This window comes from Babylonia areolata, chromosome 24, assembly GCF_041734735.1.
Source record: "Babylonia areolata isolate BAREFJ2019XMU chromosome 24, ASM4173473v1, whole genome shotgun sequence".
Lineage (NCBI taxonomy): Eukaryota > Metazoa > Mollusca > Gastropoda > Neogastropoda > Buccinidae > Babylonia > Babylonia areolata.
In genome coordinates, this window is record NC_134899.1 from 29369241 (window position 1) to 29385866 (window position 16626).

The following is a 16626-nucleotide window of genomic DNA, read 5'->3' on the forward strand; positions in this document are numbered from 1 at the left end:
GCAGGTTGTGGGTCTGTTAACAGGCCATGTGTTCTGTGAATTAATGTTCCCCGCGTGAACTCCACAGCGGAAAGTGAAACGAGTAGAGATATGTGACCGTACTAATTAGTATTCAGGTCAATGCGCGCGAGACAGCCGACTGCATGTTCTCCCTCTTCCTCCCACCCTCCAACTCGCTCTTTAAAAAAAAAAAAAAAAAATGTAGTTGTTTGTTTTGTGGAAAATTGCTGCTTTGGACTTTTTACATGGTCCGTTTTTAATGGTGATCCTGTTCACCAGGTCCGTTTTTAATGGTGATCCTGTTTTTTGTTGTTTTTATTTTTTTTTTGTGGTGGGGGTGGTTATTTTCAGTGAATTTCTTTAAAATATATAAATATTTTATACGTGTCGCAATTAGTTGTTTACGTTTTATTCGATATATTTCTGTTTTGTTTTTTCGATTATTTGTTGTTGTTGTTGTTTTTCACTTGATGTTTGATATGAAAAAAATATGCTTGTTTTAGTTTGTTCTATTTTGGTTGATTTCTTTTATTTCATATATATATATATATATATATATATATATATATATATATATATATATATATATATATATATATATCCCATATGTGTGTGTGTATATATATATATATATATATATATATATATATATATATATATATATATACTTTTGAAAAATTAATTGTACATGTGTATGAATTTGTGTCTGTGTTTGCTTTTTTGTTTGTTGGTAGGTTCATTTATTATATTTATTTGTTGTTATTACTGATGTTGTTTTTGTTATTATTTGTTGTTTAGTTTCGCTGCCGAGTGACAACACTTGTAATCGAAATTGATGAAGATATACCCCCCCTCATCCCCCCCCACTCCCCGTTTCTTATCTATCTGTCTGTCTGTCTATCTATCTGTCTATCTGTATATGTTTATTTGGTTTGTTTTTGGTGGAAAATTTTATTTGTTAGCATCTGTTTGTCATGGAGCAAATACCACACCTGCCATTTCAAAATGTGAAAATAAACAACAACAACAACAATAATAATAATAATGATGATCATCAACATCATCATAAGGATAATGATATCAATGTTAATACTAATGATGGTGATGGTAACAATATTACTAATATTGAATGGTTGTGGTGTAAACAGTAGTAATGACAGCAGCAATATTACGTAATAGTATGGTATTAATTTTGTGGGGGTTGGTTACAATGGTAGATACAGAAAAGGGCTTTGGTTATAGTCGTCACTTATCGATACAACCGTGAAGGGGGATATGTTGATATTGTTGTTACGGATGATGTTCGAATACTGGCCAGCTTTCTATCTCACATTCTATTTATGTTGATCAAGTTGGGCACACTATTAATTTTATGCTAACATGTTTATGTCAGTCGGCATATGGCACCGAAACCTTGCATGATAATTTGTCTGAAAGTGAGTGCATGTTGAAAAATAAAACGAGATGGAATAAATAGCACTTGAAACACCTTTATTATGAATTTTTTACCGTCCCACAGATACCGAGCGCTCTATTCCGAAATAAACAGCACAGCGTTAACAGTGGAATGTCGCGTTGCAGATTATTGTGTACATCGATTCTCTGTCGGCCATGCTGTTTGAACTCTCAGTTTTCAGAGCCCGGCACAGGTTGTGACTGGAAATTATCGTTAATCTCCAGAGAGAGAGAGAGCCATCTGTCAAACGAAAAGGCAAATAAGCTCTGTCAAAATATGAAAAGAAAAAGGAGAAAGAAAAAATTCAGTCTCAAAATATTTGATTTTCTTTATTCAATGTACAATAATTTATATTTTTGATGTAAATTGTTTGATTTATGCTGTCTCCATACCCCGAAAGGGGTGAGAGGTATTAGATAGAATTGCTTATGCGTTCTGGTTAGATCCGCAGAGAGAGAGAGAGACAGAGAGAGAGAGAGAATTTTAACATGTGAGCAGTTGGTAATATTTACCATACATCATGAAAGAGTAACTTACACAGATGCGTACATATTAGCGCTCGGTAGCTCACGCACGCACGCACGCACGCACGCACACACGCACGCGCGCGCGCGCGCATACACACACACACACACACACACACACACACACATACACACGAGCGTGGAGAGACACACACACACACACAGACACACAGAGAAAGAAAGGGAGAGAGAGAGAGAGAGATGTTTCAATGAATACAACAAAATCGCACTACAGATGAAGACGTCGCGAAACAAAACGTTTAATGCCATAAAATGCCGTGCGGACTGGGGTCACAGCCCAGCGCCAACGACAATTCAATAAGATAGTAATGTACACACAGTGCCATCAATATAGATCCATCATGAATATGTACACAGTGCCAACAACCACGTACAGACAGATGTACACCAGATAAATTAATAACAATTAACCACATACCCAACGTGTATGAGAAGAAAACACTAACAGAAGACATACAAAAAGCATGGCCACTTTATGCGTCAAGACAACAGGCGCCATCATTTTCTTTTCCCACTGAAGCAGAACCTTTCAACTGGAACTAAATTGAGCACATACAGATGATAAGGAAAACGATTTCAAAAATTTCATAATCATATGTTTCGACAAATATGGTGGGGGTGAGAAGGGTGTCGTGAATGAAAATACGGTCATATCATGGTTGATGCACACTATAAACAAAATGATGAAGGATGATGAACGTAATTTATTTTATGTGTATGGTGGAAACTAGAGATTGTTTATCAGCCCTGTAAAGGCTAACTTGTGTTTTGGTTTATCTCTGATATGATTTGAATGGGACTCTGCTTCCTGTGCTGAAAAAAGGATTCTGTGACCTTTTGTCAGGTGTTGTGCCGATCACATTTAGATCTATATATGGCGTGGGAATGGAGAGGAAGGGGGGGGGGAGAGAGAGAGTTGAGGTGACGGAGTATGTAAAAGAAAAATCACGGGACAAATTTATAATCGGAGCCAGTGTCAAAAGGATATGGTTAAAACGGGATAATCATTCAAGAGAGAGAGAGAGAGAGAGAGAGAAGCTGATAGGTTATTCCAGGAAAACGAGAAGGCAAAGTAGACAGATCGTATATCATACAACCAGTCTCAAAAACAAGATGGTCGAAACACAGGCATAGCGTTTGGCAAGACAGAGTGCCCTTAGCTACCGGGAAGACCAGCAGAGTAGTCAAGGTAAAGACAATAATGAATTCATCTGATGTCTGTGGCCAGGGTTAGCAATGAAGAGGACAGTGACTCTGGTTTTGAAGAGATTTATCTCCAAGCTTGTCCTCTCTTACTTATGTTTCAAATTACATGTGTATATTTTTGTGGGGTGTTTGAGTGATTCCTTTTAGCGCTGTTGTAAAGTGCATAGAGCTTCAAGAATAATAGTCCACTATGGTGAGACGTCTTAATGAATAAATTAGATTGACGGTGCAGATGTGACGAAAGCACAGGAAAACATGATCTGTTAAGTGTACTGTTTGTTCATACTTAGCACCAGTTAACTGTTTTTACTATCTTTCTGTTGTTACCTTGTCTTTGTTAAATGTTGATTACCGAAACAGCATAGACTGTACTGTAGAAAGGGAGATTGAGGGGAGGGAGGGGGGGTACAGACTGCGTGCATGCAGAGGGAGAGGGATAAGGGTTAAGGGTGCGGGGTGTGGGGGGTGGAGGATGTGTGAACGCATTCGCATGATCGACACGCAAACGACGAAATGAACAACACAAGCAAGTCAAGACAGCGACACAAGTTATCCACCAAGAACACGAGGCGGAATTGAAGAGAAACAACCAACCACTAGAGCACTGCATTTTGAACATTCAAAATTTAGTGTTCAGCGGAGAGAAAGAGAGAGAGCAAAAAGAGAAAAAAAGTATAGTATAGTTTATTCAGCAATTCAACAGTATCAGTATGAATTTTTTTTTTATTCCCTCAAACATCAGACTTGGCGTGGATGATGAGACATTAAAGAGAAAATGATCACCTGTGCAAGTGATATCTTAGATTAAGTACTTTGTGGCTTTGTTTGCAGTAGGAGAATGATGGGGTGGGCCACAACCATGCAAATTCTGTGAACGTTTGGCTTTCGTAATATAAAATGTGTTGGTTTAAACCAGACTGGACTGTCCTCTGACATCACAAAGCGTTGTTTATTTAGTCTGTATGGCCAAGGCGATTTTCCTTTGTAGCAAACTATTTGAATATTGTGTTATATATTTTAGTTTGATCATATTGTTAAAATGGTATACTGCGGCAAACGGTTGCATTCCTTTTTACCCAATATGACCGTTTGAAGTTATCTTCAGATACCATTAATAGCCCCATCTTCCTGCTTAAATTCTCCTCATCCTTCTGTTGGATTGCTGTGTTGAAAAGTATGTGTGTGTTTCATTTGCGTTTTTAGTCAGGTTTGCATGCGTGTTTGTGTGTGTGTGTGTGTGTGTGTGTGTGTGCTGTGTGTTTGCGCGCATGTGAATTCCAGCATATGTTAAAAAGGTATAGGTTAACATAACACACTTTATGGTTTGCAGTGCATGTCAAGAAAATGGATGCATGCTTTACGTTTTCCAAGACCGCCTTCATTATTTTTGTGTATTGGTTGGGGGCAGTATGGCGATATCATGCTACTGGTAGAGTTGGTTTTACAAAACTATAGCTGACTCATTTGTTAGAGATTTGTTATATGTAAGACTGCATCATACGATTATAAATTTTCATAAAACTAAGGAAATCGGGAGACTGATTGAACTTCACAAGAAACAGCTGGGGCGAACGATACAGGGGAGGGTTACATTTGCTTTGGTGCGCCATCACCGTCATGTCAGTTCTAAAGTAATCATAAAACCCTGTTCCTTTCACTCCGTTTCGCTCTCACCCTTTTGTCATGTTGCATATATTGGGAATTCAGGGAATCGTCGATTTGTACGTGGCGTTTATTCACAAAAACAACACATAAATGTGCACAAAAAATCTTTGGTCTTCAGATATGGTAAAGATCATTCTCTCTCTCTCTCCTCCCGTCTCTCTCTCTGACTGTCTCTCACGCACACACACACCTTTTCTCATGCACTCGGGAATATATTGTACGGCACATTTCATTGACTAGCCCATGACAGACAGGTAAGTAAAATATTACTGAACAAGCTGTGTACATCTGATCACTATTAAGCTGGTTTGGAGATTAAACTGTGACGAAGGGATACACAAAAGGGCAAACGACAGACATAAGAAAAAGGACATAGTTGAACAGGGAGGAGAGTGGGAAGGAAAGATAAAAGAGGATACTGGAGTGTTTACCCGCTCTGCACGGCTGAAGCCGTCACACAGTCGCCAGAGCTGTAGTCACCCCGTACTCCGGACATCCACTGAAAGCCTGTCACGAGAAGGGAACTTCTGCATGGCATGGTTCAGTTCTCCGTGAAAGTTTCACGCACATCCCATCACGTGCCACTGCATGGTGTGGACAACAGCCTCCTTCACTTCTATCAAGTATTTTGTGCATCGTGTCTCTTCCCAGTCAGTGCATTGGTCTACGTGAATGAAAGCGAAAACTATTTAAAAAAAAAATAAAAATCACTGAAAGTCATACAACATACAGTTCCAACAAAACGCTGTTTTCCACAATTTTGTTTTCCATTTGGGGCAAACCCTGTACAATAGAGGGGAAAACAACAACAAAAAATATAGAACAAAAACGTTTCTGTCAATGATAAATTTGACAAACGTTTGAAATTCAGAAGCAAGACGAACTCGATATCTCCGTTCAGAGTGGATAATTCTCTCAGACCAGTAAACTGTCGATCACTTCACAACAAAAGCATTGGACAACAGGAAACACAGAAGAAGCAAGAACCCCCCCAGAAAGGAGCGTAACAAAAGTCGCACAAAAACGTAGAAGAAAGCATCCACCGCTGAACGCGTCCTGTTTGTCCTTTTGAGGATCCCTCCAGGAATGTGACTGGAAACTCAAGACCGATAGCGTTCACCTCCTTTCTTTCTTCTCCTCCCACATCACGTTGTATAGCTTTATGTTATACCACTCGGTGTACATTGTAGACAAAGCACCGACCCCCCAGGAACTCCAAAGAACCTTCCCAACATCCATCCGGTGAAGCTGGGGACTGCTTTCCGCTCACAGGACCTCCAGACTGTGGGGGTTGGTGAGCAGCTCGCGCACGATGCGCCACACCTGCTTGGCCACGGAGTCCATGGCGGCTGTGGACTTCCCCTTGAAGAGGTCGACGCTGGGCAGGAAATACTGGGGGCAGCGGCGGTTCTGCAGGCAGGAGATGAGCTGCAGCAGGATGCCGTTGATGCGGTCCCCGATGCACGTGTCGTCCCACTCCATCTGCACAGCACACGGCGCCAAGGACCTTTGTTTGAGTTTGGGGTTCATTATCTTGTGGCTGGTGGTTTGGACGGTTAAGTTGTATTCACTGGAATTTAATCGTTCTTTTCTGGCTGTTGGTTTGGATTGTAAGCTACATTCACTTGAATTTAATCCTGTCCAGTCGTAGTGATCTTTGCTTTCCTGACAACTAGTACTTCCACTGATTAAAAATAAGTGTTCGACTACCTTTCTCAGATATAAAATTTCATAATTAAGACGGTAATAATGTATAATAATCATAAGGAGTAACTGCATAGAAGGCAACAACAAGCGTTTCAATAAAACAGTATTTTCTCTCGTTGCTACTGTTTACATAACCCCCACTAGGATTTCCTTCTTCGTTTTTCCCACCGTCATCCACCTGATCTGATATGTTGATATCCCTAGACCTCCCTTCCCCATCCCAAAATCTCCCCCTACCCCCACCCCCCTCCTCTACACTCCCATCCCTGACAGTGAAGTACAGCGGCAGTGACTGACCTCCCTGGGGTGTTTCTCGCACTCGTACAGCAGCAGTGTCTTGAGGTGGTAGCTGTTGATGGGCTGTCCGGGGATGTCCAGGTGGCGGTCCCTCAGGGTCTTCAGGATGGACAGACACTTACGCCGGCACCCCCCGTACAGCAGTCGGTCCTCCGCGTAGCGGAACGACATCACCCACGCGTCGCCCTCCGCCGCTGACTGTTTATCCTGTTGGGAAACACACACATGAATGTATAAAGGTGTCGTTTTTTTTATCGTGTCATGTGCTATCGCAAGTTCAGTTATTAATCCACATGTTGTACATCTCATTGAGGTTTAAAACCAGTAAGTAAGTGCCAAAATAACTGAGATATATAAACTGTGGTTGCATTTAAGGGGAGTATTGTTAGATATTTACATACTGGGTTGTTGATTAATACTTTGGACATTTTTTCTTTTTCTAGCATTGATCAAATACTTTTAAGAAAAGGGGAGAAAAGAGGTGAAATAGTCTTGTAAATAAATGAATGAGTGAAACAAAAAAATTATCAACCATTTATTGTCTCACACACAGACAATCTTTTAAGCAGAGAAGGCCCAGAACGTAACGATAAGACAAACCAACAGCTTCAAAACCTCCAAACCACCCCCATCGCCCCCAACCCCCATCTAAAATGCCCACCCCCCACAAAACCAAACCCACCTTCATGTAGATGCTCTCCTTGGACAGCAGATCGAAGCCCTCGGTCTTCACCTCGGCCACCAGGTTGGGGTTGGGCCAGGAGGTGTGTGGGGTGGGCCAGTGGGCGGCGGAGCGGCACCAGATGCTGGCGCAGCGGAAGGCGGGCGTAATCTGCACCACGTGGCGCTCTTTGATGCGCAGCTTGACCTCCGTGGTGTCCGGGATCATCTTGACCATGTCGCGGTAGCTGCACTTGTCCACCGCCTGCGCCACCAGGGTCTGGAAGCGCGAGCGGATCTTGCGCGCGGAGAGGTAGCCCGAGGCCGTGATGAACTCCACCCACAGCGACATGGACCGCTTCCGACCGTCGCTCAGCTTGAGCACGGCACAGCCCGGGATGGAGCCGTCGTCCACGAAGTTGAAGACGCCCATCTGGTTGAGGTAGAGCACCACCTCGAACTCGTTGGGCGAGATGACTTCCAGGCCTTCGTACCTGTGGCGGCAACAAGAAGGACGTGATGGGGGAGTCAGATCCTAGTGTGGTGTGTGAGATGTGGACAGCTGAAGGGAAGATAAGGAGGAAACCTGGACTCTCTCTCTCTCTCTCTCTCTCTCTCTCTCTGTCTTGTTCTGTTGTTGGAATGCCCATTTCCTTTGTTTTAGTATTATTTTTTGTGACAAGTCTTTAATTTGTTTTTGTTTTGGGGTGGTTCCTTTCTTTGTTTTTCTACTTATATAATTATATCACTGTTGTCCCTCTTATTGTTCAAGGTTTTATTTTTTAGCAACAGTAACGAATGTCTAATGCCCCCTCAACAGTGTATCTTCCTCACGAAACAAAAAAACAAACAAAAAATTACCACCCAGCATGCACACACACACACACACACACACACACACACACACACACACACACACACACACACACACACAAATAAAACGAAACAAAAATATATCAAATGATTTCATAAAAAGTTGTCAGCCTTCAGTGAGTGAGGTAAATTTTCAGGTTGTCTGCTCTCATATCGCTCAGATTCCATGGTCACTGTATTTACAGCCCACCATTGTTTCGTGCGTTCCCTGTGCCACACACTCCAGCCGGTTTTGTTTTTTTTTTAATATAATTTTTTTTATATATACAAAGCCCACCCCTGTGCACGCGTTCCAGCGGCCTTAAGAAAAGATGTCCTGCTTGCGTTCTCAAGGTCGTGTCACCATGACAGCTTTAAATCCTCACCGCTTTAAGCTAATCCTGCTAATCCTGTCTCGCCTTGACAGGTGTGCAATGGAAGATGTGTGTGTGTGTGTGTGTGTGTGTGTGGTGAGGGAGGGGTTGTGGGGGGTTGTGCACTGGAATGCCAGCAGTCTGCACAGTGCAGTAGGACAAATTATAAAGTAAGTTTATGAGTTTTCCTCCGCTATGTTTATATTGTCTTGTCCGCGCAAGTTATTTGTCAACACGGGACGTACATGACAGCCGCGGTGCTAAAGCACAAGCCACTGTGTTGCGTGTGTAACTCGGTCTTTCGCTTCGTCTGCCATGCCAGGTTTCTGTTTCTTTCTTTCTTTCTCTCTTTCGTTATTTAAAAAAAAAATTTTCTCCAATCTTTATTCCTTCATGTTTTTCCCTTTCTTCTTGATTCATTTTTTCTTGCTTGCTCTGTGATTTTTTTTTTTTTTTTTTAATTTCTTGCGCGTGTAATTTATCGTTCCCCGTGTTCATCACACACACAGACACAGACACAGACACACCTAATCATACTATGTATATCTAGTCATGAACACTTTGAATGCGGCAGGGGTTCGGGAATCATGTTCAGAAACTTGTTTGGCTCCTGTTTAACCTGGGGCACGACGTATCCCCGTGAGCCAAACCCGTGTTTAACTTGTGCGGTATATGTATTTAGGAACACGTCTCCAAATTGTGCATTTCATCATGCAGGCTACACACGACGTGTGAGTGAGTGCGTGTGGTTGCACTTTGAAACTCTTTTCAGTTTTGCGTTGCACAAGCCTTGAACAAAGTGTGGTTTTGTTGTTATTCTTGCTATTATCATTGTTGTTGTTCTTATTATTCTTATCATTATCGTGCTTCCTAATGTTGATGATGATAGTTAAAGACAGACGCCCTGTGCAATAGGTTTTGCAATAAATGAATGAATAAATAATGAATAAATAAAGAAATAGATAGCAATAAATAAAGTAATAGCAGGAATGAATGAATGACCAAAAAACAAATAGCATTATTGTTGACAGTCACAGTGGTCGGCGACACACACACACACACACACACAGACACACAGAGATACACACACACACACACACACACACACACACACACACACACACACTGTCGTCTTTCCTCAAGAAACAGTGGTGGGCGTGGATGATAGATTAGCCAGAAAACCCCTGCAGCATACATTGTAGCCAATGACTGACTAGTCAAGAGTAACAAATGGTAATATGTAAGAAGTTGGAAATGTTTGAATTAAACTGTCGAGAATGAGAATGAGAAATGGCAAAGTGAAAAGTCGAAAATGAAATCAAAATGAAAGAAGGAAAAATGAAGTAAAAACATAAAATGCCAGGCGTCGTATCTCGGTGTGAGAAAACGAATAAACGGTCTGAGGCAAAATGAAATAAAAATAAAGTGAAATTAAATATAAAGTAAAATGAAAGTTGAATTCATTTGTAATCTGTTCTCACAAAACCTTTACTCGTGTAACTATATGTATTCGTTTGGTTATATGTGTGTTTGATTATGTCCGTAAGCCGTCCATATTAATATTACACTGCACACTTGGCAGTCGACAATTGAAATCCTCGTTGATATGTTTTGAAGTAATGGAATTAATAGTTACTGTATGCACTGTTTAGTGGACCGAGAGAGGACTCGAGAAAATCGATAACCGTTGTAATGAATAAATAAATAGATAAATAAATTTGAATAATAAACACTTAAATCGATAAGGAAGAAAATATCAAGACAGATAGGTAAATGAACAGATTAATGACAGACCCCAAGTATACACACACAAAAAAAACAACAACCACACACGTGTGTGTGTGTGTGTGTACTGTGTATATATATATATATATATATATATATATATATATATATATATATATATATACATACTGTATGTGTTTAAATGGGCTACAGACTGTAGACAGAAACGCTGAGTGTGATGTAATAATAATAATAATAATAATAATGTGCATTTATATAGTTTTGTATGGGTGAACATAAGATTGTCTGCAAATTATTCTTCACTGCTAGCTTCGTTTACTGCAGTGCCTTATTTTCGGTATGTATCAACAATAGCGGTGTCACAGCAACAACTATGATAAACAGAAATACAGGGTTTTTTAAACATGAATATTATTATATTGGTCATTAAAAAAAAATCTATAATATGCTATGTTTTTCGGCCAAGTTCAGTCTTGCTGTGCTTGTGGCCCAGCGTTGATACTTCTCTTTCTCTTTCTCTCTCTGTTGACTCCTTTCTCCACCACACTTTTATTATTCTTTTTCTTCACTTTATTTATGTCTCAGCTTAGTTTTGTTCAAAACCCATGTATGATCACGTCTTAATTTCTGGTTGTGGTGATATCCATCACATATTCAGTATGTACATGTATCAGGACAGGACTTTATATAAGATTTCCTTGTTGTCCTGTTTATCGAGATCTATGTTGTATTGTGACATGTTCCATATAAAATACTGTTTAAACAAAAATAAGAATGATAATGATAATATTTCTTTTTAAAATTCTAAATATTATCAGCAGAGGTAATAGCAATAATAATAATAATGATGATGTTTTACCTCAACATAAGGAATGAGTTTTTGATTTTATATTAATAGAATTAGAAGTAATAGTTTGTTTTACACTCCGTATTTTATCATTTATCGACATTTCTGATATTGAGAAATATGTGTCACTGCAGTAACAGCTGTGGAAGCAGTAGTGGCACGAGTTCTTGTAATAATTGTAATTAGAAATATATTTTGAAAGTGTTCGCTAATGGTTGTGTTTATTAAATAGGAATATGTTTGTGCGATGCGTTGAACTTTCAAAAGAATGAGTTACTAGGAGAAAAATAATGTCAAATAATGCTTTAAATCAGAATTGATTTCCTGGTGAAAATACTAGACACTAAAAGGAAAATCGAGTAGCATATTGATCGATCAACAGCGGCAGTTGGATAAATTATGACCAAAGAATTACATTGTCATTATTATTATAACTGTTTTTATTGTTACTACCGCTTTGCTATGACTTGGTATTGTGAATAATAATGACAGACAGTAATACGTTTGTGCATTTTTTTTTAGGTGATGATGATGACGACGATAATATGCTTACCGCGGTATATTCTCTAAATGTAAAATGAGCCAACTTTAAATACGCACAACAACAATTAATGGCAGCGGTAATAAAACTGTCATTGTTATAACAACAACAACAAGGATGATGGTGGGGATGATACTAATATTATTGTTGTTGTTGTTGTTGTTGTTGATAATAGTAACAACAATAATAGTAATAATATCATCATCATCATATTATTATTATTTTTTTAATAATAATAATAATTATTATTATTATTGTTGTTGTTGTTGTTGTTGTTTCTTTTGGGAATGCACAGTTCGAAGAGCAGTGCACCATTTTGCAATCAGTCCTTCGAGGACCTTTCTTAAACAGAGAATTATTCGAGTTCCGACAGTCTTACTGACATTCAGTATCATTTCCTGTCACTTGTACACAGGACACCACAGTGTGTTATGAGCACGTACTCACACGCACACGCCACGCACACACACACACACACACACACACCTCATGCGTGTACGCACGCAGAGTTGCCACATCTTACTGGTCTGCAACACAACCTAAACACTGAATAAACTGGAGAAAAACTGTTCTCTCTTCTCCCAGACAACTTTCTCCCCACCACTCTTCCGCACCGATTTCCTTGCAGCTAGCGAAATTTAACACGCTTTTTTTCTTCTTCCCTTCACTCTTTATTTGTTTGCTTAAAATTTCGCCAGTAAGTGTGTGGGTCTGTGTGTGGGGGCGTGCACGTCTTCAGATTTATATCTCAGACACTACGCTTTCCCCCCCCCCACGTGACTGACATTTTAGATGCAGGGTGTCAGCTGTGATTTATAACTTGTCAGCAGCGTTAGGAGAAATTAAAAAAAAAAAAAGGAATACATAGTGACTGAGTGTTTGGCTTCACAGTACAACACAACGCAATACAGTTTTCTTTCCGAAAATAATGGGAGAGTGATTTCAGATTCGATTCTTTCAGATAAGTTTTATGACTGGAAATGCGACTTGTGAAGTGGTAAAAGGGATATTATTCAAATTTTATCGTCGAATTAATTCCAGAATCTACTTTCAAATTAGGCGAAGAAAAATCCTTTAAACCACTGTCAGTGCCACAGTGAAATGGCGATACAGATACGGTAGTGTGAGTTGTGAAATGAGAACCCTAGTTTGAAATGTAAATTAACATTATAAATGGTTTCAGCAGTTATGTACTATTTTGTTTTTTCCTCAGCTTACTATTGATCACAAAAACATCTTGGATTACAGTATAGCAGCTGGTTTGAAGTAAGTACACTTTGTATTTGAATTTCTCAAACACGGAAATACACACACCAGAAGTACGAAATATCAGGATTATGGTACAAGAAAGTTAACACCAGCAGATATAGAAGGTGGCATGTTTACCATCCACTTAAGTGCATGAATCACTCTCTGCGTTATGCTAGACTGTCGTCATGGTTGTGTTGTGTGTGAAGTTGTGTGGTTACATGGCGGTTTACCGCATTTCATGCACCTTGTGCGGGAGCATACCTTTCCAGTCGACTGTACACTGTGGGGATCAGGATGTTAATGTGTCTGTGGTCTCCAGTTCACATCTTAAGCCACGTCAGTTCCTTAGAATGTCGTGTCTTTATATAATTGCGTGCACGTGTATGTCCTTTGCCTAAGTGGTGAGAAAGTTGCATGTGAATTTCTGTGGATTGATATGCAAGGGCAGAATTTCCCAGTTGCTGCCAAAGCAATATATCAACTTGTTCTGTTGGAAAACTTTCATCTGCAGTTCCCGTGGACGTTGCTCAGTCATACTTATCTACATTGCGTCAAAGTCGCTGCAGGGCATCCGTTTCTGTGGATGATGCTAACTTTTACCCATCTGCGTTATGAGAATCCTGAGAGCTTTTCCTCTGAATAGTGCTAAGTACTCATTTACATTGTATCAAGGAGGCTCAAAGTCTTAAGTTTCATTAGCAGCGCTAAATCGTATTCATCCGCATTATTAAGAAGTTCGAATCCTCAAATTTCCTTGAAGATAGTACACCTTACCCATCAGAAGGCTGAGAGCCTCTACCCACTACACCATTCGAAGGGTCTGGTGCTGGGAGCTTACCTGCCGTTGACCTCAGTGAGGGAGGAGATGAAGCGAGGCTCCTGTACCTCCACCTCCTTGAGAACGTCCTGCACCACCTTGCACACCTCACGGATCGTCTTGGCCGTGGTGGCCTTGCGCGCGTGCACGCGTTCATTGTAGTACTTGTTGATTTGGAACAGCAACTTGGACTGAGCTGTCAACATCTCGGGGCTCGTGCCTTCCAGCAGCATGGTCACGGTAGGGGGTGGACACTGAAGTAAGTACAGTGGTGATGAGGGGTGACTGTATGGCAGGGACACCTGGCACACTGATCGCCTGTCCTCAAGCCTGTTGTGTTTTTGGAACGCAGCCGAACGTGGTAAGGTCACGTACAGACTGTTATAATGATAGGTACTTGAGGCAGAAAGCTTGAGTTTTTTTTCAGAGTGGGGTCACTTTTTTGCCGCTGTGGTAAATCCGTGTTTTAAACGGAAGAATGTATAATAAACGGGCTGTTTAGATACGTGTGTTCCTGTCGCGCGATTTAAGCTGGCCTGAAGGGGTTATGCGCTCGGCAAGGTAAGAGTAAATCCTGGCTAAATTGAGGGCTGCATAATGACGCTGTGTTGGATCCGTGTCAACGGTTTCATCAGCTGTTGTCAACTCCTGGCCCCCAAAGTGTGTGTGGGTTGACAGGTAAAGCTCTACAAGGCAACTGACAGCCTGGCCCCTTAACACACGTGCTGCTTCTGTGGATGCTGATCCACCACGCTGCTTCCTGCCTCTGTTTCTCCACAACCTCTTAAAACAACATTCAGTTGATACACAAACACTCCTGTTCCAGAAAGCGGAACAGCTGTTTTCACAGGGCGGTATGTTTTCTCGGTTTGCTGTAGACGAGGGATACGGTATGTTCTACCTGATAGGAAGTACCTGATTCACACTTTTGTTTACTATATCCCAAACCATGGCAGGTATCCGATAAAAGGCCGGAACAGGCTTTACACCGCCTCTACAACAGCCTCAGCAATGCCGCAAGTGTGTCGAATCCCAAACTCCTGAGAACGGTTTCGCGAAACACTGCGTTCTTGAGACGTGCGTGGGAAGAGTTGGTGGCGACGTCCCGGCAGACAGCTGACGTAACGTGAAGGGGGTGAATTCCCTTGTGGTGGGCTGGTCACTCACAGTACAGCCCTGGTCAAAGTTCTGTGCTGTGACCGCTACTTGAAAGCTGTGAACTTTTTTTTTCTCTGGCTCTCTCCAAACAGTTGGCACCGAGCCCTGTGTGTATGTGTTGATCCCAACGCACCGCACGCCCGCTGCACTGACTGGGGGCTATCACCAGCGCTGTGGACCCCGCCTTGCTGCTGCTTCACCACCTTGATCCGGTGGAAGATGAGGGTGGTGGGGTGGGATGGGGGGTGGATGCTCTCTTATTTCATTGTCTCTCAGTCCACACAAGTTGGCAAGAGTGGACGCTTCTGGCACTGGTTCCGCTCGTCACTCCTCCTACCGACCGGTGGGTTGCGCACTCTCCAGCTATCGAGTCAGCCTGCTTGGCTGTCACTCAACAATGGGAGGGCGGAGTCAAGAGGACCAGCCCGTGTTGCCCGCCAGCCAATCAGTGGCGGCGGAGGGTGGGAGGACGGCGCGGAGTGTGGCGCGCCGTGGGAAAAGTCACGGGAGCTTGATGACTGCCAAGTGGCGCCGCAAGCCCCGCCCCCCTCGTTTACCGCCACCGCGCCACAACAAGAGGACGAAAAGGTGGGGGGTGGCTGATCTTTCACGGTGATTAGGGGGGTCTTCGGGGTTTTCATTTCTTTTGTTACACGTTTATTAGCCGTGCTGTATTGGCCGTGATGGTGCAGGACGCCGCTGTCTGGTGGGTGGGATCGATGGGGAAACAGACGACTTGTCCGTGCGGCTTGTAGGAAGGGTGGCAACGACTTGAAGGGAGAAGTTGGTGACGAAAAGCACTCACCGATAAGACTTGGAGTTCCTTTGGCAGCACGCGCCAGGCCAGCTTCGCAATGGATAGTGACTGAATCACTCGGCCAAGACTTGGTGGTCATCGGCCACTCGGCAGTCTGATCCTTGCTTTGAATTCGTCTTCAAGTTGTCGTTTAAGCACGTTTTGGTTAGATTTTGAGGGGCTTTTTGTTGTTTTTCCCCTACATTGTTTGGCTGTGATGTTCAGTGAAGGGCTATTCTCCGTGGAATGTAAGCTTACATTTACAAGAAGGGTTGAGCCAGAAATTGAAATTATTTTTAGGTGGATGGGTAAAAGAAGAGTTGGAGAAGTGTGTGTGTCTACATGCACGCCCAAGCTTGCATGTCTGCGTGTCATATCGCACGCATATGTGTCCTGGTTTTTTTGTTGTTTGTTGTTGTTGTTGTTGTTTTTAGATATTCGCAGTATCGGTGTTCAGAGACGGAACCAAGTGCACTAAAAAGGCAGCATGTATTAGATTTTAATTTCAGCCAAGTTCTTAGGATTTTACATTTAAAAAAAAAAATCATTATCTGTTGATGTTTAACCTCTGTCCACAAAGAGTGATATGAAAACCAGTCTCGTGCAGTTCTGTGGATGCTCTGACACCGTTTTCTTAGTCCATACTGTGATGTTTATGTTGAATTTGTCTGTCTGTCTGTCCTCTCTCTCTCTCTCTCTCTCTCTCTC

At 41.7% G+C, this 16626-nt stretch overlaps 2 protein-coding genes across 8 annotated transcripts in view; one reads left to right on the top strand and one right to left on the bottom strand.

The window, feature by feature from the left end:
• Positions 1-16626, top strand: part of LOC143299082 (neurobeachin-like) — a 299752-nt gene that overhangs the window by 171560 nt on the left and 111566 nt on the right. The gene's annotated exons all lie outside the window — the stretch shown is intronic.
• Positions 2231-14872, bottom strand: LOC143298993 (protein mab-21-like 2). Its single transcript, XM_076612052.1, has 4 exons — positions 13986-14872; positions 7559-8030; positions 6877-7083; positions 2231-6354 (listed from the first exon to the last, which is right to left on the bottom strand). Exons 1-4 carry the CDS (start codon positions 14195-14197, stop codon positions 6139-6141), a joined length of 1107 nt encoding a protein of 368 aa, XP_076468167.1. The 5' UTR covers positions 14198-14872; the 3' UTR covers positions 2231-6138.